Source organism: Pongo abelii, chromosome 7, assembly GCF_028885655.2.
Source record: "Pongo abelii isolate AG06213 chromosome 7, NHGRI_mPonAbe1-v2.0_pri, whole genome shotgun sequence".
Taxonomy (NCBI): Eukaryota; Metazoa; Chordata; class Mammalia; order Primates; family Hominidae; genus Pongo; species Pongo abelii.
In genome coordinates this window covers 125,435,297-125,462,382 of record NC_071992.2, presented here as the reverse complement: position 1 = coordinate 125,462,382, position 27,086 = coordinate 125,435,297, and the positions used below count along the sequence as shown (strand labels likewise).

The following is a 27,086-nucleotide window of genomic DNA, read 5'->3' as shown; positions in this document are numbered from 1 at the left end:
TATTACTTTGAAGCTGATAGTACCTGATGCTATTGGAGGCTGGCAGGTGACTGATTGGTGATAGATTCTTTGCAACACCAGAATAAACCATCAGCTTTTGGGACAGCAAATCCCAGACTCAAAATAAGGCCAGATACAAACTTGAACTATAAAAAATAAGGACTTTTGTTTGCAGAAAATTTTGAACTTTTTAATATACTTTTACATATAATAAGTCTCTTCATTTGATCATTACATTAGGATTGTAAAGCAAGTAAACTGAATTATTGTACCCATTATACACATTCATGGATTTAAATTCTCCTTCTAACCTCCTGCCTTATTCTAGCTAAATAACAAATTTAGCAGCTAATACTTATAGGTTCCCATGATGTTTAATCCTTGCAACCATCTTATGAGTTAGTAACTATTATCCTTCAATTTTACAGATGAAAAAACTGAAACAGAAAGGTTAAGCAGCTTGCCCAAGCCTGCAGACAATAAGGGGTAGAGCAAGAATTCCAACTCAGACAGTTTGGCTGCAGTCAGTGTTCTTAACCACAGTTGGTAATCCACACAGTGATCTGGGTATGCGTATCTAGAGTAAAACCACCCTATTTGGTCTTTAATACATACTTTTTAGAATTCTTTTTACCTGATCTTTTAGATCAAAAGCTGCTTAGTAAGCACTAATCCCTCCATCCATTTGCATGTCCTCTATAACTTCTACCTGGTCTGAATTTGGAGATTTAGTTGAATGGACAAGATTTGTGAGAAGCAGGTCTCCTGAATTCCTGCCCAGAACACAGCCCATTGCTCTCAACTCCCTCCCTACTAACAGAATCCAGGCATAATAAATGGCCTTGGGAGCCCTGGTATCATAATCAACATGGGAGAAATGAGATAAATGCAGCTCCAAGATTTTCTTGCCCAAACATTAATAGATGTGTGAAAAAATTCTATATTTACATATAATAGCTCGAGATTTCCAGAGTACAAGGATTAGGTAGCCTGACCTCTAATGTCCCATCTCACTGCAATTCTGTGATTTCATGGAATAATTTCCATCCAAATCTTTATATTAAGCAGAAATAAATTCCAGTTTCAGTGGGGGAAAAAAGGAATCTCTTTTTGAAAGTTAAACTTTCTATTTCCTGGCTTCATTATGGGAAAGGATGGCTTAGAAAACCCTGTCTAAGAATTAGAATATAAACCATTCATAACACTCAACTATGTTGAAGCAGACAAAATTTTTACTTCTATTAATCTGTACACTGGGAAGTTCTTTCATTACATATAAGGAATTAGTATGAATGTTTTCAGAAATTACAGATGCATACAAATGTGATTTAATTAAAGGTGCTATTCTATAGAATGCCAGATAAATCTTTATTTCACTTATTAAAACCTTTTAAATTGCTTGTTTTACAAAATTATGTATTTGTATGTGTGTGTATATATACCTCACCTTTACAGCATTCAAAAAATTCTCTAATTGCTGAGCGTCTATCTGAATTGTTTAACTTATCCATTTACCTGTTTTATGCATGAGTTCGATAAACATAAAATATCTTGAAAGCCATAACCGTGAGTCTATACTTTTTTCTGTAGGAAATAAACAGGCCTTTCAGTCTTTAAAGGCAGGACTGAAATAACACCATCTATGCTACAGGAGGAAACTCTAGTGACAATGCTAGTTTTCGGTCCAAAATGTGGACAATTACTTTTTTGACATTAGCTAACTAGCCAAAGTTACTATCTAGTTCACAGCAGGCAAATGGACAAAACAGGATTCAAAGCTTGGCCTGTTAATGAGTTATTGACAATATTTGGTTTCAGCACTTGCCTGTACGTCATGAAGCAGTAGAAAAGGTGTCAAAACTGTGTTACGAGACTGTGTTCTACTCCTGACCCTGACTAAGCTGTGTGACCTCTAGGCCTCAGGTGTTTTTATACACAAAATGAGACAGTTAGATTAAGTAATAAAGGCCTCTAGTAATAAAGTTGTATGACTATAACTCAATTACTATTGAACTTGTCTGTGCGTTTCTTCTGTTAATAAATCCATCACAAAACAATAAGAAATTACATCAGACCAAAAAAGAAAGACATATGGACCATTGCTTTCGTGTCAATGAATCTTCCAATGGTCTGTTTTACTTTCTATAATATGGCTGAAAAAAAAAACCCACTGGTTAGTTATATTACATTGTATTGGGATTTAATATCATTGGACCCATTATTTTTAGAATATTACTTCTCATTTATGAGTTATAAGAATATATTTCCACATCAAAAGATTACCTCAAAATCCTAACATTTTTCCCATTTGAGCTTAGTGCAATATTACTTCCATAGACATCAGTAAAGATTCTCCCTTGGATTGTTATTAGTGTACCTGAAAACAAACAAAAACCCCAAAAAGGTTCTGTGTAAGAAAATCTATCCATACACTTAATACGAAAACATAAGAGATTTTCCCAATAAAACCAGGACCCAGACACTTATACCTCGTGTTTGCCACTATTGTTTAGCATTGTTCTGAAAGTTCTAGCAAACACAGTAAAATATGAATGAGTATCTGTAAATATTTATAGAGTAAAGAAGTGTAGCATAGAAGACAGGATGGTATTCCACAAGTACTGCTTGGGTCAATGGGTGACTATTTGAGAAAAAAAAAAAAAGATCTCTGAACCAAAAAGTAAGAGAAATCTTAGGTGAAATAAAAATGAAATATAAAAAATAAAACCATAACAATTATTGACAAATAGGTGAAAATTTATATAATATTTGTATAGTTAGGTTAGCAGGACCTCCCACCCATTTTTAAATGCTATTTAAAAATGAAGAAAAAGTAACAAATGTTAAGATCTATAGATGTGATAATAAAAATCAAAGGTTGTCTGGATGACAGAAAAATCATTAATATGTTTTAAAAGTAAATGATAAATTCAAAATATACTTTTACATATAACATATAAATGGTTAATATCCTTTTTTAAGGATATATAAAGAATCCTTGTAACTTAATAAGAAAAATGGTGAATAACTTTAAATTAAACCAAAGAGATAAACAGGTAATGTATAAAAGAAGGAATACAAATGGTCAATAGGCAAAAAATAAGTTTAATTACATAAATCAAAGAGTTGGAAAAAAATTTAAAACTACTATATCTTGTATATTAATTATTGAAAAAATAGTACCTAGAATTGTCAAGGTTACACATTCTCTGTTATTGCCATTGGGATTATAAACTGGAATAATATAGTTATTATAATGAAACCCTGGAAACCAGTTGAATGTATAAGTGGTGGGGGTGGGAGGTGATAAATACATTATAGTAGATGAAGACATAGCCATTGAAAATTATTTTTTAAAAATATTGGTAGTTTTTTCTTTTTTTTTTTTTTTTCAGATAGGGTCTTGCTCTGTCATGTAAGCTCAATCATGTCTCACTGCAGTCTTACACTTCTGGGCTCAAGTTATCCTCTCGCCTCAGCCTCCGGAGTAGCTGGGACTAAAGGTGCATGCCACCAAGCCGGGCTAACTTATTTATTTTTAATTTTTAGAGACAGCGTCTCATGATGTTGCCCAAGCTGGTCTCAAACTCCTGGGCTCAAGGAATTCTTGCATTTTGGCCTCCCCAAATGCTGAGATTGCAGGCATGAGCCACCGTGGCTGGCTGATAGTTATTTTTATAATGAAAAAAAATGCTATTTAAAAATTGCAGGAATTATACTAATTTTATATACTAAAAAATAAACACATTATTTGCCATGAAACCAAAAGTTATTTCAGATGTCATATAACAGACCTGGAGTTCCAGATAAAGGTGTGATGCTTCTTATTGTTGGTGTTCTAAAACTTTTTGCCTGTAAAAAGAATAATGTCAACATGAAAACTTATCTCTGTTTTGTTTCTAGTTTTGTGAAATAGATAATTTATTACATTACTAAATTTCAACAATATTCATAATATAACTGTCATGTAGGAAAGAAGATATTTAAATAAGATGAACCTAAGAGTTAATTTAGAGGATAGGATCATTGTGGTTTTGCTTCTTAATAGCTATGAGGCTGAAAGAGAAGGGAGGGAGAAACCAAGAATGGTAACAGGTTTCTAGCTTGAGATGGTGAGAAATAATCAGAGAAAAAGTAGATTTAAGGAGGAATACAAAAACTGCAGTTTGAGATATGCTCAATTTGGTCACTTTAAGGCCATTTAGGTGTGACATACCAGAAAACCAAAAACAGTTCCACGTCTGGGGAAAGAGAAGAAAGCCAGAGACACCTGGGAATCATATTTGGCAATATATTTCGGAATCATAGAAGCTTCTTGAAGACAGATGTCATTATCGTTTTCTTCAGTATTTCATCTCATATTAGAACAATGTAGTACTCAGTAATTGACAACTTAAAACTAATATAATTATATATATATAACTATTTATATAGATAAATAGTTATATATAATTATATGTATATATTATATATATTTTAAATATATTTATATATAATATATAAATATATAATTATATATTTTATAATTATATATTTTATATATAACTTTTATATTATAATATATAATTATATAATTATATATATTTATATACAATTATATAATATAATATACCATATATTATATATATTATATTATATATATTATATCATATATAATATATTATTATATATAATATTATATTATATATTATATATAATTATATATAATTATACATTATTATATATAATAATATTATATTATATATTATATATATAATTATATATAAGAATATTATATATAATTATATATTATTATATATAAGAATATTATATTATATATTATATATATAAATATATATTTAATATATATAATTCTATATAATTCTATATAATTATATATAATATATAATTATATATAATTATATATATAATTATATATAATTATATAGAATTATATATAATTATATATATAATTATATATAATTCTATATATAATATATAATTATATATAATTATATATTATATATTATATATTATATATAATATTATATATATTATATATCATATATCATATATAATAATATTATATATAATATATCATATATCATATAATATATATGATATATTTTATATATGATATATATTATTATAATATATATCATAATATATTATTATATATGATATATATTATTATAATATATATTATAATATATTATTATATATGATATATATTATATATCATATATAATATATATAATATAATATATAATATATTATATATATTATATATTATATATTATATATTATTATATATAATATATAATTATATATTATATAATTAATAATATATAATTATATAATATATAATTATATATAATATATAAAACTATTTATATATTAAAAATATAACTATATATAACTAATATAATTAATATAATTATATATATTTATATATATGGGATAATGCTTATATATATATATGGGATAATGCTTAGAAGAAAATTTATTACTGCTAATACTTCTATTTAGGGCAGCTAAATTTCGAGTGGCTCTTACACCACATGCAGGCACATTTTATCTCATTATATTAGAAATTACGTAGAAAGGAAAGGTAGTTACTTCGATGAAAATAGGAAAAGGGAGAATCATACTAAGAGTAGAAGTAGAGATAAAGGGGAAAATATGAACAAGAAAACATGTTGGAAGTATGAAAGTTTAATTTAATAATAAAATCAAAGGAGGGGAAACAAATCAGAAATAACAGACATTAAATTACTATGGAAGATAATTTAAATTGAGGGAAATTATCCTTTGTTACATGCTAATGTATTTTTAAATGTGGAAATAGTCTATAAAACTAAAAAACAAAAATTCAGTTCTGCAAGAAAGAAAGCAAGATCAACTATACATAAATTGAAGAGAAGATTCCTACATACATTGAAGGTACATGCCCAGCTGTTGATGTGACCTTTGCAGGTGTTATTTTCTGTAACAGGAACCCCGTCCACACTGACTCTAACAGTGTAGGAATCTTCTGGCATTGCTCTATAAAGAAAATGAAGAATATGTGAGACATGCAATACCTCTCTTATTTAGTGTATAGTATTAATGAAAAATACTGCCCCAGACTGCATGACATTTTTGACAGAAAATGTCCAACATTGTAACTGATGTCTAGTTAAGTTCCATTCTATATTATGGAAAAATGATCTCCATCCTGAACTCTTTATTGCAAACTCTAACCTCATGAACTTCAGGCAAATGCCTATTCTGACTATGCACATTGGTGGTTATTAAAAAGGACAACAAGTGTAATAACAAGAAATGCAATAATAAACATTTAAAATAGTAACATATCACCTTGGTACAATCAGTTATTCCATGCTTCACTTCCTAAAAAGTGCTAGTTAATCAAGTTTCCCCTAAGTAAGCTTTTCCTGGTGAAGAACAGCCAACAAGCCTAAGATAAATGAAATCCTCTAGAATATGTGCTATCTGTTTCTAATTTCAATATTGAAAGTTGCAATTTAAAGTGATTTTTAAAATTTTTCCTAAGTTGCTAATAACATACATGAATTTGGGCTGATAGTAAAGAACTTGAAATGCCACTATACAAAATGATTATATTTAATCTTAATGACTATATGAATATTTTGAACAAAATTAATCAAATTGAACAGAAAAGCATAATTTTGGTATTTTAAGGCACATCATTACAATTAAATAGTATTCATTTATCTTCTAAAAATGCTCAACAATAAGGTAATAGCTCTAATAACGTGGGAAAAGATAGAATATGTTTTTATCATGCCAATTAAAATTGAATATAATAAAGGCATAAAATAGTCTAAACATCACAAAATGAAAAATACTAACCTATAATCAGAAAAATATTATTTATAATAGCCAGGGTAATAAAACTATTATAATACTAATATTCATAACTGTAACTTCTGATATAATGAAAATGATTTTATTAAAGATACTTTAAAACAGACCTAGTATAGCATGTAATTTGAGTTGAATGACTTGCATCTTTTTCTACATCGCAAGTAATTGACTGGAAAGAAGAAACTAATTGCACACTGTTTCCCAACTCAGCGTTATCAACTCCATAGTTAAACTGGTTTGCTTGAGAAAAACCTGGAAAAGTAAGAAGACTTAATTATTATTAATAGTATTCTATCTTCAGAGACCTAACAGTTGTCACCTGGTATCAAATCATGCAGTAAATGATTTCATAAACAGTACTGAAGCAGTGAACCTATTTCATATTCATCCTTATGATTGTAATCTTCTTTGGAAGCACAAAATTTAGTCTTCAGTTCATTTACTCATAAAAGTATTGCTGGAGGATAGATACAGTCATCTCTTAGTATTCATGGAGATTTGTTCCAGCATCCCCTTGGATAAAAAATCCACAAATGTTCAAGTCCTGTAGTAAGCCCTGCAGGACAAGTATCCAGATTCCACATCTGGTGAATACTGTATTTCCCATTCGCAGTTGGTTGGATTCGTGGATGACAGGCCCGAGGTTACAGAGAGCCTACTGTGAGCCTACATAGCACCAGATTCTATATCTGGGGGTGATAAGTACCATGAAAAAGGTAGGCTAAGAGGACTAAAAAGAGTAGAGGAGGAGAACATTATCTTATCAAGGATGAGGTCTTTGTTTCAAGTTTCTACAAAGCAAAATCTGAGGTAAGGATTTGCCAGCACATAATTTATTTGGGCAATGAGCTATTTTAGGTATGAGAGAGAGCAAAAGGTTAGGAAAGAAAAGCTGGGCACCGCTGAGGACAACTGGGGCTCAATATTGCTGGGAATTTCTAAGGAAAATACAGCATGTCTTTCCAAATCAAAAAATCAATGGCAAGAAGCATTTATTCATCAAATCTGGTCCCCATTGGTTGAGGGTTCTCCCTGGGGGAAATAACTTTTTCTGCACTTTCACACTGCACATAGGTATATGCTATATAAGTTCCAAAGTCTGGAGTTACTGCACTAGACAAGTCCTTGAATAACTGACAAAGACATGGTGTTAGAACTCAGTCAAGAAGCTGGAAGCATAAGTTCAGTCAAAGTACATAAGGAACTATTTGCCACAGCTCTAACTAGAGTTAGAGGTAAGAAAGAGAGGATGTAAAGCTGAATATAAAAGGCATCTGATACAGTCTACCCACTATACCACACATAGCTACTCATGGCCTACATATTAAGCACAATCCATCACCAAGTTTTCGAGGTGGTAGCCAGCTGAGAGCTCTACTAAGATTTAATACAAGAGTGTTAGAGGTAGCCAGCTGAGATCTCTGCTAAGATTTAATACAAGAGGGTTAGAGGGACAAGCTACAGGCTATACTACTATATAACTAGTCCTAAAACTATAATTAATTTTCAACATACCCCCTTGCTATCAGCCATTGTAGATTTCCCTTACCTGCAGCCGGCACTGTAGCCAATGGGGTGACACTAATGTTCATCCTGGAGAAATCTGAGCTCCTAATTGCCTTGCTCTTGTTAGGTGGTGGTTGCTGCAATTGCCTGTTCTCAGTAATCACTGGACATGAAGCCGAGAGACATCCCTATGAATACACTGAATTCCAGACCAACTCCTCCTTAACCACATTAAGTTAAAGCAACCCTATTTCTTTTTGATAATTAGAACTGATTATCTCTAGACATATACTAAATATGCTTGATGAATTCAAACTGAGTAGACAATGGTGGTAGTTTCAGTTTAGTGGAATCCATATTGTGACCCATGATGGGAGCATTTTTTACCTGGAAACTAAAACCACAAATCCAGCAGAATGTAAGGTTGCAAAGGCAGAAAGCACAAATTCAATTTCTGGATAACAGGGAGTGATGGTGAAGGGAAGCAGCCCTTTATCTCCAGCTCCATGCATCTGTCTATTACAAAACAACATCATATGTCTGTCACTGGTTCAATGCATGTTATGGAGGATACCAGGGTCCCACCCCACAGGATGTTTTTCCCCAAGTTCGCATCTTGGCCATAGCTTTAACAGGCTGTCCCATCATTCTACTAAGCCACATGTTTCTGAGTGACAGATTTCATGGTCATGTGCCCATTATCATAAATTTTTCACTATAAAATACATTTCTTGTTCTGAGGCAATATTTTATGGAATTCTATGGCAGTATATCAGGCTCTCTAAGCTCTCAGAAGATGGTGCTGACAGAGAACCATGGAAAGAGGAAGCAAAGCCCATAATTGGAGTGTCAGTTCCAGTAACAGTCGATCTCTGTTCTTTCCATGGGAGAAGGAAAGTGCTGTAATCAACTTGTCACTGAGAAGCTGGGTGGACTTTTTGAGGAGTGGTACCCTATTGAGAGCTCAGTATTGGTCTCTGCTGTTGGCAGTTCAGGTATTCAGCAATAGCAGTAGGTTGTTTAGCCTGGGTGAAAGGGAGTCCATGTTGGCTCATGCATGGCCTCCACCCCATGGCCATTCTTCATGGGCCCACTGCACTAGCACTGCGGTGGCCACGGAGAGAAGCTCCTGGATGAATCATCCAATCCATCTGTTTATTCCATCTCCTCTGTGGGGGATGTTCTCTTGCAGGAGTTAACTTGAGACACATAGATCTGCATGCTTTATGCTCACTATTATGAGTCCTTTCATATGCCTCTTTCTAAGACGTTCTAATTTCTGATCTTCCAATCATGTTCCCTTCAGTTCCTAACCAACTAGTGAAGTCCTCTTCGACAGCCCAGGAGTCCATGTATGTTCTTACTACAAACCGCTTTTCCTGCCTACAAAGTTAGCAACTGTGCATACCGATCATGGCTCTGCCTACCAGGGAGGCGGACAGTGAAAAGTGACTTAAGAGCCTTAGGGCCGCTTTGCAGCATTTATGACTGAAGTCAGAGGTGATACCGTGAAGATGTGAAGTGGGACACAGGATGTATGTATTATAGACAGTCATGGAAGTTTTTCAGAGGAAGCAAGCCATGAGGATATCTATGGGAAGTGCATTTTTAGTAGAAGAAACAGGATGTGCCAAGGCCCTGTGGTGGGACCATGTTTGTGGATTCAAATAATAGCAAGTGTGGTTGAAGAAGTACGGGTGAAGAGAAATGGTAGGAGAGGAGACCAGAAACGAAGGCGCTTAGGTTATTTTTAAGTGTGGGGAATAATTGCAGGCTTTGAAATGAGGAGTGACATCATGTGACTCACACTGTCTAAGATTCACTAGCTGCTGTTCTGAGAATAGAATAGGGGTAGGAGTGAAGATATTATCTCAGTGAACAATGGGATAAATAATGGGATAAATGGCATGAGTTCAACAGAAGATCAGAGGACAGTAAAGTGAAGAGAACAAATATTGCTAACATTTTTTGGAGTTTAATTACAAACAGGAGCAGAGAAATGTGTTGGTAGCTGGAGAGGTGTGTGGAGCAAGGGGAAGGCTGATGATTTTTCTTTTACTTTTTCTCAGGTGGGCAGAATAACAGTATATTTGCATGCTGATGGGAGATCTAACAGAAAGAGACAAAAGGATAATGTGAAACAGACACAAAAATTACTTTAATCTTTCTATAAACATATGAAAATTGAAAACTACATTTGGAAGTAATTAAATATGGATTAAGCCTTGTATGCCACGTAAGAATATTTTATATTTTTGAAACAATATTCACTTTTGGAATAAACCCAAGAAATAAAGCCTATGAATAAGATTAGTGTTCTATTAATTAAATCTTATAATTAAATGTTCTCCTAATAAAAATGTTAAAAAGGTACTCATACTGTTCTAGTTCACAAAGTAAATTACACACATCTATGGAATTTTATATATTATACTGCTTTGGAATAAAGTTAAATTAGGAAATAAACAGCTTTTGCCCAGATTACTTCAATATCTAAAATTCCTAAATTCTGAATTCTAACAGTATGTGAATTTTTAAATATTATTTTTCTCTATCACTCACAGGTTCTTAACAGTAAAACTCTACTTTAGGCAAATTAACCAGTAGTATTATATTTGAAACTATGAAAATTTTTCTTTTGCACTAGCCAATTCGTATCCATGTCATTGTAAATTTATAAGCTATTTAAATTTCAGAATTTAATTACCTACAGACCATATTATCCCATAACACAATAATAAACATAACATCAGTAAACAAAAAAAGGTAAACCCAGAGATGTAGATTTAACTCTTTAAATGTTGTATATAATACTATTTACAATGTGACAAATAGTGCTATAATATATTCCATTTATAATACTAACATTATAAAAAGATAAATATTTGTTACTTACCTTACAATGTTAGCAGTTTTCAAAATGTTTCAACAAAGCAATCATTACTACAATATATGCTCACTTTAAATAACCTTTAATAGTTGAAGTGGCAGAATTGGGGTTGCCAGAAGATATCTGTGGTACAACTGCTTTTTAAATTATTAGGCATTTTCGGTGTTCCACAAAGGGCTGCTAGACAACATGAATAATTCTGGTTTCTTGTAGGCCTGGAAGCAGGACTTCATTGTGCCTGATGTTCATCAGATATCAAAGCCTCTCACCTCCAGTTCTGGTAAAGCTACGTGGCAGGTGCCAGTGATGTTTAATTGAAAGGGCCCAGGCTTTGGACCTTGACATTCTGGCCTGGAATCCCAGCTCTAACACTCTCTTGCCATTATGACCTTGGGCAAGATATAACTCCTCTTAGCCTAGTCTCCTCATTAGAAAAATGGCCATAATCTATCTTAATGGATAGTTAGGAATAATAAAGGATCATTGTTGTATAATGTTTAACATGGTACCTGACTTAATCAGGTATCTGCTAAGATCTCAATAGATACCTGCTCTTATTATTTGTCACAAAAATACTGAGATTTGGGGGGTGGAGCCAAGATGGCCGAATAGGAACAGCTCCAGTCTACAGCTCCCAGCGTGAGCAACACAGAAGATGGGTGATTACTGCATTTCCAAATGAGGTACTGGGTTCATCTCACTGGGGAGTGCTGGACAGTGGGTGCAGGACAGTAGGTGCAGCGCAACGTGCATGAGCCGAAGCAGGGCGAGGCATCACCTCACCCAGGAAGCGCAAGGGGTCAGGGAATTCCCTTTCCTAGTCAAAGAAAGGGGTGACAGATGGCACCTGGAAAATCGGGTCACTCCCACCCTAATACTGTGCTTTTCCAACGGGCTTAACAAACGGCACACCAGGAGATTATATCCTACACCTGGCTCAGAGGGTCCTACGCCCACGGAGCCTCGCTCATTGCTAGCACAGCAGTCTGAGATCAAACTGCAAGGCGGCAGCGAGGCTAGGGGAGGGGCGCCTGCCATTGCCCAGGCTTGAGTAGGTAAACAAAGCGGCCAGGAAGCTCAAACTGGGTGGAGCCCACCACAGCTCAAGGAGGCCTTCCTGCCTCTGTAGGCTCCACCTCTGGGGGCAGGACACAGACAAACAAAAGGCAACAGTAACCTCTGCAGACTTAAATGTGCCTGTCTGACAACTTTGAAGAGAGTAGTGGTTCTCCCAGCATGCAGCTTGAGATCTGAGAACGGGCAGACTGCCTCCTCAAGGAGGTCCCTGATCCCCGAGTAGCCTAACTGGGAGGCACGCCCCAGTAGGGGCAGACTGACACCTCACACGGCCAGGTACTCCTCTGAGACAAAACTTCCAGAGGAACGATCAGGCAGCAGCATCTGCAGTTCACCAATATCTGCTGTTCTGCAGCCTCTGCTGCTGATACCCAGGCAAACTGGGTCTGGAGTGGACCTCCAGCAAACTCCAACAGACCTGCAGCTGAGGGTCCTGACTGTTAGAAGGACAACTAACAAACAGAAAGGACATCCACACCAAAAACCCATCTGTACATCACCATCATCAAAGACCAAAGGTAGATAAAACCATAAAGATGGGGAAAAAACAGAGCAGAAACACCGGAAACTCTAAAAATCAGAGTGCCTCTCCTCCTCCAAAGGAACGCAGCTCCTCATCAGCAATGGAACAAAGCTGGATGGAGAATGACTTTGACAAGTTGAGAGAAGAAGGCTTCAGAAGATCAAACTACTCCGAGCTAAAGGAGGAAGTTCGAACCAATGGCAAAGAAGTTAAAAATCTTGAAAAAAAATTAGATGAATGGCTAACTAAAAATTAGATGAATGAATAACCAATGCAAAGAAGTCCTTAAAGGACCTGATGGAGCTGAAAACCACGGCATGAGAACTACGTGACGAATGCACAAGCCTCAGTAGCCAATGTGATCAACTGGAAGAAAGGGTATCAGCGATGGAAGATGAAATGAATGAAATGAAGCGAGAAGGGAAGTTTAGAGAAAAAACAATAAAAAGAAATGAACAAACCTCCAAGAAATATGGGACTATGTGAAAAGACCAAATCTACATCTGATTGGTGTACCTGAAAGTGACAGGGAGAATGGAACCAAGTTGGAAAAAACTCTGCAGGATATTATCCAGGAGAACTTCCCCAATCTAGCAAGGCAGGCCAACATTCAAATTCAGGAAATACAGAGAATGCCACAAAGAGTTGCTCCTCAAGAAGAGCAACTCCAAGACACATAATTGTCAGATTCACCAAAGTTGAAATGAAGGAAAAAATGTTAAGGACAGCCAGAGAGAAAGGTCGAGTTACCCACAAAGGGAAGCCCATCAGACTAACAGCTGATCTCTCGGCAGAAACTCTACAAGCCAGAAGAGAGTGGGGGCCAATATTCAACATTCGTAAAGAAAAGAATTTTCAACCCAGAATTTCATATCCAGCCAAACTAAGCTTCATAAGTGAAGGAGAAATAAAATACTTTACAGACAAGCAAATGCTGAGATTTTGTCACTACCAGGCCTGCCCTAAAAGAGCTCCTGAAGGAAGCACTAAACATGGAAAGGAGCAACTGGTACCAGCCACTGCAAAAACATGCCAAATTGTAAAGACCATCAAGGCTAGGAAGAAACTGCATCAACTAACAAGCAAAATAACCAGCTAACATCATAATGACAGGATCAAATTCACACATAACAATATTAACCTTAAATGTAAATGGACTAAATGCTCCAATTAAAAGACACAGACTGGCAAATTGGATAAAGAGTCAAGACCCATCAGTGTGCTGTATTCGGGAAACCCATCTCACATGCAGAGACACACATAGGCTCAAAATAACAGGCTGGAGGACGATCTACCAAGCAAATGGAAAACAAAAAAGGCAGGGGTTGCAATCCTAGTCTCAGATAAAACAGACTTTAAATCAACAAAGATCAAAAGAGACAAAGAAGGCCATTACATAATGGTAAAGGGATCAATTCAACAAGAAGAGCTAACTATCCTAAATATATATGCACCCAATACAAGAGCACCCAGATTCATAAATCAAGTCCTTAGTGACCTACAAAGAGACTTAGACTTCCACACAATAATAAGGGGAGACTTTAACACCCCACTGTCAACATTAGACAGATCAACAAGACAGAAAGTTAAAAAGGATATCCAGGAATTGAACTCAGCTCTGCACCAAGTGGACCTAATAGACATCTACAGAACTCTCCACCCCAAATCAACAGAATATACATTCTTTTCAGCACCACACCAAACCTATTCCAAAATTGACCACATAGTTGGAAGTAAAGCACTCCTCAGCAAATGTAAAAGAACAGAAATTGTAACAAACTGTCTCTCAGACCACAGTGCAATCAAACTAGAACTCAGGATTAAGAAACTCACTCTAAACCGCTCAACTACATGGGAACTGAACAACCTGCTCCTGAATGACTACTGGGTACATAACGAAATGAAGGCAGAAATAAAGATGTTCTTTGAAACCAACGAGGACAAAGACACAACATACCAGAATCTCATTCAAAGCAGTATGTAGAGGGAATTTTATAGCACTAAATGCCCACAAGAGAAAGCAGGAAAGATCTAAAATTGACACCCTAACATCACAATTAAAAGAACTAGAGAAGCAAGAGCAAACACATTCAAAAGCTAGCAGAAGGCAAGGAATAACTAAGATCAGAGCAGAACTGAAGGGGATAGAGACAGAAAAATCCCTTCAAAAAATGAATGAATCCAGGAGCTGGTTTTTTGAAAAGATCAACAAAATTGATAGACTGCTGGCAGGACTAATAAGAAAAGAGAGAAGAATCAAATAGACGCAATAAAAAATGACAAAGGGGATATCACCACCAATCCCACAGAAAAACAAACTACCATCAGAGAATACTATAAACGCCTCTATGCAAATAAAATAGAAAATCTAGAAGAAATGGATAAATTCCTCGACACATACACCCTCCCAAGACTAAACCAGGAAGAAGTTGAATTTCTGAATAGACCAATAACAGGTTCTGAAATTGAGGCAATAATTAATAGCTTACCAACCAAAAAAAGTCCAGGACCAGATGGATTCACAGCCGAATTCTACCAGAGGTACAAGGAGGAGCTGGTACCATTCCTTCTGAAACTATTCCAATCAATAGAAAAAGAGGGAATCATCCCTAACTCATTTTATGAGGCCAGCATCATCCTGATACCAAAGCCTGGCAGAGACACACAAAAAAAAGAGAATTTTAGACCAATATCCTTGATGAACATTGATGCAAAAATCCTCAATAAAATACTGGCAAACCGAATCCAGCAGCACATCAGAAAGCTTATCCACCATGATCAAGTGGGCTTCATCCCTGGGATGCAAGGCAGGTTCAACATATGAAAATCAATAAACGTAATCCAGCATATAAACAGAACCAAAGACAAAAACCACATGATTATCTCAATAGATGCAGAAAAGGCCTTTGACAAAATTCAACAACCCTTCATGCTAAAAACTCTCAATAAATTAGGTATTGATGGGACGTATCTCAAAATAATAATAGCTATCTATGACAAACCCACAGCCAATATCATACTGAATGGGCAAAAACTTGAAGCATTCACTTTGAAAACTGGCACAAGACAGGGATGCCCTCTCTCACCACTCCTATTCAACATAGTGTTGGAAGTTCTGGCCAGGGCAATCAGGCAAGAGAAGGAAATAAAGGGCATTCAGTTAGGAAAAGAGGAAGTCAAATTGTCCCTGTTTGCAGATGACATCATTGTATATCTAGATAACCCAATCGTCTCAGCCCAAAATCTCCTTAAGCTGATAAGCAACTTCAGCAAAGTCTCAGGATACAAAATCAATGTGCAAAAATCACAAGCATTCTTATACACCAATAACAGACAAACAGAGAGCCAAATCATGAGTGAACTCCCATTCACAATTGCTTCAAAGAGAATAAAATACCTAGGAATCCAACTTACAAGGGATGTGAAGGACCTCTTCAAGGAGAACTACAAACCACTGCTCAAGGAAATAAAAGAGGATACAAACAAATGGAAGAACATTCCATGCTCATGGGTAGGAAGAATCAATATCATGAAAATGGCCATACTGCCCAAGGTAATTTACAGATTCAATGCCATCCCCATCAAGCTACCAATGACTTTCTTCACAGAATTGGAAAAAACTACTTTAAAGTTCATATGGAACCAAAAAAAGCCCGCATAGCCAAGTCAATCTTAAGCCAAAAGAACAAAGCTGGAGGCATCACGCTACCTGACTTCAAACTATACTACAAGGCTACAGTAACCAAAACAGCATGGTACTGGTACCAAAACAGAGATATAGATCAATGGAACAGAACAGAGCCCTCAGAAATAATGCTGCATATCTGCAACTATCTGATCTTTGACAAACCTGAGAAAAACAAGCAATGGGGAAAGGATTCCCTATTTAATAAATGGTGCTGGGAAAACTGGCTAGCCATATGTAGAAAGCTGAAACTGGATCCCTTCCTTACACCTTATACAAAAATCAATTCAAGATGGATTAAAGACTTAAATGTTAGACCTAAAACCATAAAAACCCTAGAAAAAAACCTAGGCAATACCATTCAGGACATAGGCATGGGCAAGGACTTCATGTCTAAAACACCAAAAGCAATGGCAACAAAAGCCAAAATTGACAAATGGGATCAATTGAACTAAAGAGCTTCTGCACAGCAAAAGAAACTACCATCAGAGTGAACAGGCAACCTACAGAATGGGAGAAAATTTTTGCAAACTACTCATCTGACAAAGGGCTAATATCCAGAATCTACAATGAACTCAAACAAATTTACAAGAAAAAAACAACCCCATCAAAAAGTGGGCGAAGGATATGAACAGGCATTTCTCAAAAGAAGACATTCCATGCAGCCAAAAAACACATGAAAAAATGCTCATCATCACTGGCCATTAGAGAAATGCAAATCAAAACCACAATGAGATACCATCTAACACCAGTTAGAATGGTGATCATTAAAAAGTCAGGAAACAGCAGGTGCTGTAGAGGATGTGGAGAAATAGGAACACTTTTACACTGTTGGTGGACTAGTGTAAACTAGTTCAACCATTGTGGAAGTCAGTGTGGCGATTCCTCAGGGATCTAGAACTAGAAATATTATTTGACCCAGCCATCCCATTACTGGGTATACACCCGAAGAATTATAAATCATGCTGCTATAAAGACACATGCACATGTATGTTTATTGCGGCACTATTCACAATAGCAAAGACTTGGAACCAACCCAAATATCCAACAATGATAGACCGGATTAAGAAAATGTGGCACATATACACCATGGAATAATATGCAGCCATAAAAAATGATGAGTTTATGTCCTTTGTAGGGACATGGATGAAGCTGGAAACCATCAGTCTCAGCAAACTATCATAATGACAAAAAACCAAACACCGCATGTTCCCACTCATAGGTGGGAATTGAACAATGAGAACACATGGACACAGGAAGGGGAACATCACACAATGGGGACTGTTGTGGGTTGGGGAAAGGGGGGAGGGATAGCATTAGGAGATATACCTAATGCTAAATGACGAGTTAATGGGTGCAGCACACCAACATAGCACATGTATACATATGTAACAAACCTGCACATTGTGCACATGTACCCTAAAACTTAAAGTATAATAATAATAAAATTAAAAAAATAAAAAATAAAATACATAAAATAAAATATTAAAAAATCCTGAGATTTAGGTTCATCATTAATATCCCTTTTTAAAAATAACACAGAGGCCAGGTGTGGTGGCTCATGCCTGCAATCCCAGCACTTTAGGAAGCCAAGGCAGGCAGATCACCTGAGGTCAGGAATTCGAGACCAGCCTAGCCAACATGGTGAAACTCTGTCTCTATTAAAAATATAAAAATTAGCCAGATGCAGTGGTGCCCTGTAATTCCAGCTACTTGGGAGGTTGAAGCAGGAGAATCACTTGAACCCGGGAGGCAGAGGTTACAGTGAGCCAAGATCACGCCATTGCACTCCAGCCTGGGCGACAGAGAGAGACTCCATCTCAAAAAAATAAAAATAAATAAAAATAACACAGAATCAGTAAGTGGGTAGCCGGGATTCGAACCCAGGCTGTAGACTTCCTCCAGCCCTTATGTTCTTAGCTGCTAGACTATTCTTTCTTTAGTATGTAGGAAAAGTAAGCAGAAACTCAAAAAAGGGTAGAGATTTTAATAAATATCATTTTATTCCTCTAAGCTTAACCAAATAACTCATCCAGCATAAGCTAAAGTACAATATAAATACCAATTTCACATGTGAGAGACATTTGCATTGACTTTGCAATTTGGAATCTAGAAAGGCAGTTATTACTAAAATGGGACTGTGAAAAGACATGAAAACGCTGCAAAGCAAGTTACATGTAAACCCACTCTTTCCTTTTGTCAACTTTGCTTATCTTTGGTGTTCACATTGAGTTTGTAACACACAGAAGAGCTCCTGGCAACCAACTAAAGAATGGAAAGTTTTACTTGTGGTGTGGTTCCAGATGTGAGATATATATATATATTTTCCTATCAGGTACATGTCACATCAATGATAGGTAACGTGGATCTGTTTTTCAGCATTCTCAAGACAACTACCATTCTGAAAAATAATGCCAACAAAAGATGATATCATTTTCAGCTTAGGAGTTACTATAATGTCAAATATATACAGCATATGTGAAAAAGTCCTAGAAGTAAAATCTATGGGAAAATAATGAACCAAATCCACAATAATTCATAAATATTATTATTAATATTGCTGAAAAAACAAGTATATAAATATTTCTGACTTTTAAACTAATTCCAGAGAGTTAAAAAGAAATACAAAGGAGTCTTCCTTTTAAAAATTTTAACTTAAAAGTATAATTCTAGGCCAGGTGTGGTGGCTCATGCCTGTAATCCCAGTACTTTGGGAGGCGGAGGCCGGTGTATCACCTGAAGTCAGGAGTTTGAGACCAACCTGGCCAAGATGGTGAAACCCTGTCTCTACTATACAAAAAATTAGCCAGGAGTGGTGGCAGGTGCCTGTAAACCCTGCTACTTGGGAGGCTGAGGCAGGAGAATCACTTGAACCCAGGAGGCGGAGGTTGCAGTGAGTAGAGATCATGCCATTGCCCTCCAGCCTGGGCAACAAGAGTGAAACTCCATCTCAAAAAAAAAAAAAAAGTATAATTCTAAACCAACGATTGAGGATAAAAACACCACCTCTGGAAGTTCTCCAAGTCACAAAGATTACAGGAAAGGCTGAGTGTACCCTGGAAATGGAAAAGGATGAGGCTTCGGATGGAAATTCCTGACATGTTGATGTATTTTTTTTTAATTTTGCAGAAAAACTGGAGACAGGAATTGCCAGGCACGCAAACCTGGGTCTCCTGTTAGCAGCAATCCAAAAGGAACGCCTGGGCTGCTATCATGGAAAATGTCAGTGTTATTAAAGCCAGCACTTGTCATGAAGAATGCAGGCTGTTTTGTTTTCTCTAGTTAAAAAAAGCAGTGTTGAAAGTGTATTCACCTACTTAAAAGTTGTAGCATTCAAAGCAATGGGAAAGAAAGATACAGTGCGATGGATGGAAGACAACTCCTAAAGATTTAAACTAGACCTATAACATAAATGCAAAGAATAATACAAACAAAAATAGCTCTAATGTATAGAGTTTATGGTATTTATAATGGATACCTTAGATGTATCATCCTTTTCAATATTCACAACAGTCCCAAGAGGTAGGAATTAATAGTCCATTTTACTGATGAGTAAGCTGAGGCTCAGAGAAGTAACTTGCCCCAGTCACATGATATGAAATGGCAAAGGTGAATTGAAAGCCAGTCAGACTGAACCAAAGTCCATATGCTTTCTGTAACATTATTAAAAGTATATAATTCAACACTTCAACAAAAATGTGTGTGCCAGAAATTGTAAGGGAAATGGCTAGAAAAAGAAGCCAAAAGTAAAATGTTATTCCTCCCATCTTACTGATTTTTTAAAATAAAAACAAACATGATAAATATCAAAGAAAACAACTGAGAAATACAAGATATGACTATAAAGTAACAAAGCCAATATAATTACAAACACTCCAGAACTTATCAAAATTATAATGCTCTTAATCAAATTAGTCATCTCAGAGGGAGGTATCATAATTTCTACAATCATGCCATTGTTCAAAACACTTTGGCTTGGGTATCATAAGAGTAAAATCATGTATCTGTATCTCCTGAAGCATAGTCTTGTGAGGTTTTATTTTATTTTTTAAAGCAGGGTTTCACTCCATCACCCAGGCTGGAGTGCAGTGGTACAATCATAGCTCATTGCAGCCTTAAACTCCTGGCCTCAAGGAATCCTCTCACCTTAGCCTCCCAAGTAGCTAGGACTGCAGGCATGCAGGCCATCATGCTGGACTAATGTTTTAAATGTTTCCTTTGTAGAGACAGGGTCTTGCTGTGTTGCCCAGGCTGGTTGCCCAGGCTAGTCTCAAACTTCTGGCCTCAAGTGATCCTCCTACCTTAGCTTCCCAAAGCACCGGGATTACAGGCACGGACCAACGTGCCCAGCCCAACCACAGCCTTTTAAACAAAGTAATGCTGTGGCAAATGTTTACAAGTCAATACTATACTATGTTTGGAAATAGCCAAAAGTCATTTGGATACATGAAAATGTTAACAGTAGATCTTTCTACTGGGTAGAATTTCAGAGAACTCACTTTCTAAGTCAAGTATTTCTATAATATTTTACTGTTTTATAATGACTTTTACAAAAATAAAACATTTTAAAAAGTAATATGAAGCCAATAGTTAGGTAGTCATCTAGAATTTACAATTCCATTTAGAAATTGTTCTTGTGTAATTGATAAATAAGTACTGCATGCAATTCTAAAAACAGAGAATCTATCAGAGACAAGCCTGGTGATTTACATGAATATAGTCCCTCCAAATTAACTTTAAGTTCATTCATGTAGCTATAGAAACTCTGGTGTGTTTTGCAAATTCATTATCATTTTGTAAAAATCATTCTGTATATATTATGGGCATCCAAAAGCCTACATTAAAATAGCATTTATTAATTTATTTTAAACCACTTTACTGAGCTATGATTGACACATGAAAGCTATATATATTTAATATATACAACCTTATGAGCTTGGATATAAGTATATACCCATAAAGCCATAACCACGGCAGGGTTCAGTGGCTCATGCCTGTAATCCCAGCACTTTGGGAGGCTGAGGTGGGCAGATCACGAAGTCAGGAGTTCAAGACCAGCCTGGCCAACACAGTGAAACCCCGTCTCTACTAAAAATACAAAAAATTAGCCAGACGTGGTGGCAGGCACCTGTAATTCCAGCTACTCGGGAGGCTAAGGCAGGACAATTGCTTGAACCCACGAGGCGGATGTTGTGGTGAACCAAGATCATGCCACTGCACTCCAGCCTGGGTGACAAGAGTGAAACTCCGTCTCAAAAAAAAAAAAAATCATAACCACAGGCAAGGTCATAAACAGACCCCTTGCTTCCAAAAGTTTCCTCCTGCTCTATTTATTAAAAAAATTTTTTGATAAGAATATGTAACAAGATTTTCCCTCTTAGCAAACATTTAGGTATACAATGCAGTCTTGTTAACTATATGCTCTATGCTGTACAGTAGGTCTCTAGGATTTATTCATTTTGCATAACTGAAATTTTGTACCCTTTGACCAATACCCCTCCTCCACTTCCTCTTTTCCCAGTTCTCAATGACCGCTATTCTATTCTCTGCCTCTATAAGACAGTATTTAGACTCAGCCTCTGAGAAAGATGTATGAGAATACGTTTTTAGTCATCTGTAAAATGTAGTTAAGGCAGGGGACTGTAAGAGAAATTGGGAAGTGTTAAGTATCTGCAATGCCAAACACATTCAGAAACTGAGACGGATGAGAAAAGTAGAAATTTACCAAATGACACTCTGGGCTTTATAATTAAGAGTCCTCAGGCTAATTGCCTCAGAACGTCCACACAAGAGAAAAGATTACATTTTAGCTAGATTTAAAAGGATACCTTTCCAAAGAATGGAATGTTTTGGTTTTTTTTATTTCGAACTAGGGATGATCTGGGTCTATGTGCTTAAATTGAAGCCACAGTTCCTAGATCAGAAAATGTTCAGGTCTGGAAACAGAAGAAAATGGCTGGGTGTTTTTTTCTTCTTCTTCTTCTTCTTTGAGATGGAGACTCACTCTGTCGCCAGGCTGGAGTGCAGTGGCACGATCTCGGCTCACTGCAACCTCTGCCTCCTGGGTTCAAGCGATTCTCCTGCCTCAGGCTCCTGGGCAGCTGGGACTACAGGCGTGCACCACCATGCCCAGCTAATTTTTGCATTTTTAGTAGAGATGGGGCTTCACCATGTTGGCCACAATGGTCTCAATCTCCTGACCTCGTGATCCACCCGTCTCGGCCTCCCAAAGTGCTGGAATTATGGGCGTGAGCCACCGCACCTAGCCCTTCTTCTTTCTTAATCTGAGCATTTCTCTCATGACATTTAAATTTCTGTTTAAAACCCAATAACTTTCAAGCATACCATCTTATCAGCAATTTACAGTATAAGAAACATATGGTTAAAGATATGTGAATAATATAAAATAATCTTTAACAATTATATTGTTCATGGGTCTTAACTCTAAAAAATAACACTTTAATCCAAAATATATTGTTTGTAATGTAGAAGCATAAACCATTTTAAGCATATCATTGAGAGACTGAATTCTGCAGAAATATTAGAAACATTAAAAGACATTACATTATATAACAAAATAATTAAATATCTTTGTTAGCTATTAAAACTTTTCATGTCTTAAAGACCAAATAATAGATTTTTCTAATATTTTTAAATGTTTCTTATTGTTCAAAAATTCCTAAGTATCTGATTACTGGTATCATTTATATTGCAAAGGTCTTATGGCTGAAAGAAACACATATTCCTATTTAAACCTAGGAAAAGCTGTGCATTAAATATATTTACTGATTGCCTTCTATGTTTCATTCTAAGACCAGGCAAGGAGAAGGGGAACCATGTATGGTACTCATGCCTTTATGAAGCCTGAGACTGGGTGGCAGGAGAAGGAATCTAAAGTTTTGTTTTCTATTGCCTTTCCTCTTTCATTAACATACTATTTCTCTATTATACTTTCTTATCAACATTCTACCCAACACCCATAAAATGTTTTATTTGATCTTAAAATAAATTAAATGTTATTAGGCTCATGAAGAATAAAGCAAATAATTGCTGAGTTGGGTTAATTTCATTCCTTTCAGTTCAGTCATTAATCCAGATCTTGATGTTAAGCAAGTCAGTATAATAAAAATTCAGATGATCAAGTTGATAAAGACTCTTGGGGATTTCACTAGCTATCAAAGAGGATAGAGTTTTCCTACTCTGGCCAAGTGAAGAAACAACTCCAGTGGTGTTTGTTTATTTGTTTGTTTGTTTAACCATAAAGCTCTAAATATGAAATAGTCTTGAAAATACCTCAACCTTGGCAAAAAAAAAAAAAGCAACGATACCTTCCCCTCTTATAGTCAGCCTTGTTGCTCCATTTATGCTGCCGTATTTAGGTATTATTTCTGTGACTTTGGGGATTATTTGAGAGCCATCTGAAAAATATTAAAATACAGTAGAGGTACAAATCACCAAGTTCTTCATTTCAATCATCAAAATTTGTAACACATACCACAAGGTTGCAAGGAAAACATTACGAAGTTTACAGGACTGGAAGTAAAATTCACCCAGGTTTTATTTTTGGCTCTGCCAATGACTTGACAGAGTTATTAACTTAGTTAATACCCACTGGCTTTGTGCAAAGCACTATCTTAGGTGCTACCAAGAGCAAAAATAACACATGATCATTTTCATCACTTACTATCATATTATAAAACACGTATTAAATCCTTAATTTCATGTAGTGCTCTGCTAACTGCAGATCTGTAACTACGCTTACCAGCTCACCTAACAGCAGACACCAAGAAGAAATAAGTCATTATAAGAGCACAGAAGAAATGCAGTGCTAGGTTGTTTGAAAGACTAGACCAGGTACAAAGAGAAATGTTGGTTTTGAGAAGAAATTGTTTTCTGTGAGGGAGTGTGGCTTCAGGAAAGATAATTTCTGAGATTCTTCTAGCCTCCTGATGATAGTGAGTTCTTAATATAAAGGTCACTAATTCATTCAACAAACTGTGTTAGCTTCCTGGAGATACATAAATGTATAACAGTCCTAACTTTCCGAAGGCTTAGGTTAGACAGTACAAAGAGACAGAGGAGCGCATAGAGGCCATGGGTGACTCAAGGAGCATTTCACCCACGCTGCTTGTGTCACATTGGCTTCTACAAAGAAGACATGCCCCTTCCACGTTTTTGAGGACAAATATGAATTAGACTGGACCAGTTGTCAGAAAGATAAAGATAGTTCTAGATAGTGGGAACTGCCCGGGCAAACAGGGTTGTGTGAGCTGCTTCTTTGGAGTATTGCAAATAATTCTTTAAAACAACTCAAAGCTACACAGTGGATAGAGGTGTTTATTTTCTGCTTACACTGTACAGATCTAGTAATTGCTGGAATCCTAAAAGAAATTTTCACAGTAGGTAGAAAAATTTAAGTGATGATACAAAGAAAGGCCACAGAAATTATTAATTTCTCAAAATGGATGTATATAAAAAGGCTAAGAGAATTATGATTGGCTTGTTCAGTTCTGTCTTAAAAAGGTTTAGAGTGGACTTCACCTATAGTAGCAAAAGCTCTGCAACATAAAGGAGATCAGTTCCGAGGCCCCAGACCCAATGCCTCTGTACCTCGAGTCTGTCTTTGCCAAGAGCTCCAAGGTGTTCTTATTCGCGCACATTCATATCTCAGGGCAGCCCACAGCCAACAGTAGGAAACTCCAGCGAGGAAGCTGGATCCTATCTCCAGACAGTGCTGCTCCTCGGCTATCTCAGGTTCATCCTCCTGTTATCTCCACAGACAACTCCAATTTCTTATCTTATCAGTCTCTTCCCAGCCCTCTTCTGGGTATTACTTTGAAAACACAGGGCAGCTGCCCCTGGAAATGACTGACACCTGCCACGAAGGCCCATCCCCGTCCTACTGGGGGTTGTTGCCCTTTCTTTTGTGAGGAAAGCGACCCAAGAAGAATGGAGGAAAAGGGACTCAGGTTGCCTCTTCCCAGTCCCCACTCCCCCGCCAAATTTCAGTCTCCTTTCACTTGTGTCACTTTGGGGGTGCCAGTGGGAGATTTCATCATTCAAGTAGCAGCATCGATGAGTTAAAAGGCAATCTCTCGCAATGTCTTTCTCTGTGTCCTTGTCTCTGTTTCTCCCTCTCTGCGTCTGTCTCTGTTTGCTAGGCCCGCTATCCAGCTCCCCTGGTCCCCAGGATCGTCATGCAACCGCACCCACAGCCTCAGCCAGGTGCCAGGTGGTCCCGCCTCTCCCAGGACCCCGGGAGCAGGGGTAGTGTCTACGCTGGCCTCTCCTGCTTGCCTGCCTAGCGTGCCCAAAGGGTTACCTGTGCTGGGATCCGCGGCACACAGGAGCAGCCCCCAGAGGCCCCAAATACCCAGGAGCCACAGGTGTCCCATTGAAAAGCCAGTTCCGCGGAGTTGGTGCCCTCCGCTCGCAGCTGGCGCTAGTGCTGGAGTTCGGCTCCGGGGACTGCGACTCGCTGGCGCGCCCGCTTCGTCCCGGGAGAGCTGGGGAAATGGGCCGCCCTCCCGTGGCCTGGCCCGCCCCTGCTGTCGGGCTGCGCCTCTGGGATTTGCATGCGCGCGCGGACACACACACACACACCCTGGAATCTTCGCGGGAGAACCAAGCCGGCCCCAAACCAGTCCTTGATAATCAAACCTCCACACTTAAACCCGGGTGCTTCTTTCCCAAGGCTGTCCCCATAGGTGGAAGGGCCTTACTCCTTTTGGCGAAAGGAATCAATGATCACTGAGGTCTGCCTAGATCGCCTCTATTTTCTTTTTGTTCCTTTTTTCTTTTCTTTTCTCTTTTCTTTCTTTCCCCGCGTACTTTCATCTGCCTGTCTGCCTTGGTCATTAATCCTCCCCAGGTGGGCCTATAAGTCCACCTAATACACAAACCCCACGCGTTTTTACCCCTTCACATTCATATGAGATTGTGCTATCTCTTTAATTGACAATCATAATAATATTTGTTGGCTTCTCAGCATGTCCCAAACACGGCGCCTAGTGCTTTATAGACAATAGTTCCAATAGCGGACTGTTATTCATGCCCATTTTTCTAAGCAGTGGACTGAGACACAGAAATGTTAGGTGACTTGCCCAGGGACATACAGCTAAGTGCAGAGTGAGGACTCAAGCAGAGAGACTCCAGAGCCAGTTCTCTAATCCTCTCCACTGCCCTCAGTTCAGTAGACTTAGGGCGAAGGCTTACTGTTAGCATGGAGGGAAGTCCAGCACTGCTGATCTGTTTCTGGGATGCCAGATAGCAGACGAATGAAACGCAGGTGTCTCTGACCTCCCTGGAGAAGGCAGTTTATTATTCCCCACTGAGTGCTCCCCAGGGGCTAATTCCAAATCCTCTCACTGTTCTTAATATCCTAACCTCAGGCTCTCTTGATTGCCCACCTCTCCCTACTCTTTAAAAGGTGAGAAGGGGCTGGGCACAGCGGCTCACGCCTGTAATTCCACCACTTTGGGAGGCCGAGGTGGGCGGATTACTTGAGGTCAAGAGTTCGAGACCAGACTGGCTGA

At 37.1% G+C, this 27,086-nt stretch overlaps 1 protein-coding gene across 1 annotated transcript in view; it reads right to left on the bottom strand.

The window, feature by feature from the left end:
• PKHD1L1 (PKHD1 like 1) overlaps positions 1–26,045 on the bottom strand; it is a 168,846-nt gene extending 142,801 nt beyond the window's left edge. Inside the window, 7 exon segments of the mRNA XM_063726390.1 lie at positions 2,284–2,377; positions 3,795–3,852; positions 5,916–6,024; positions 6,978–7,122; positions 8,420–8,539; positions 23,880–23,969; positions 25,874–26,045. Coding sequence (XP_063582460.1) covers positions 2,284–2,377; positions 3,795–3,852; positions 5,916–6,024; positions 6,978–7,122; positions 8,420–8,539; positions 23,880–23,969; positions 25,874–25,946 — 689 coding nt within the window. The 5' untranslated portion in view covers positions 25,947–26,045.
• Between the last annotated feature and the right edge of the window lie 1,041 nt (positions 26,046–27,086).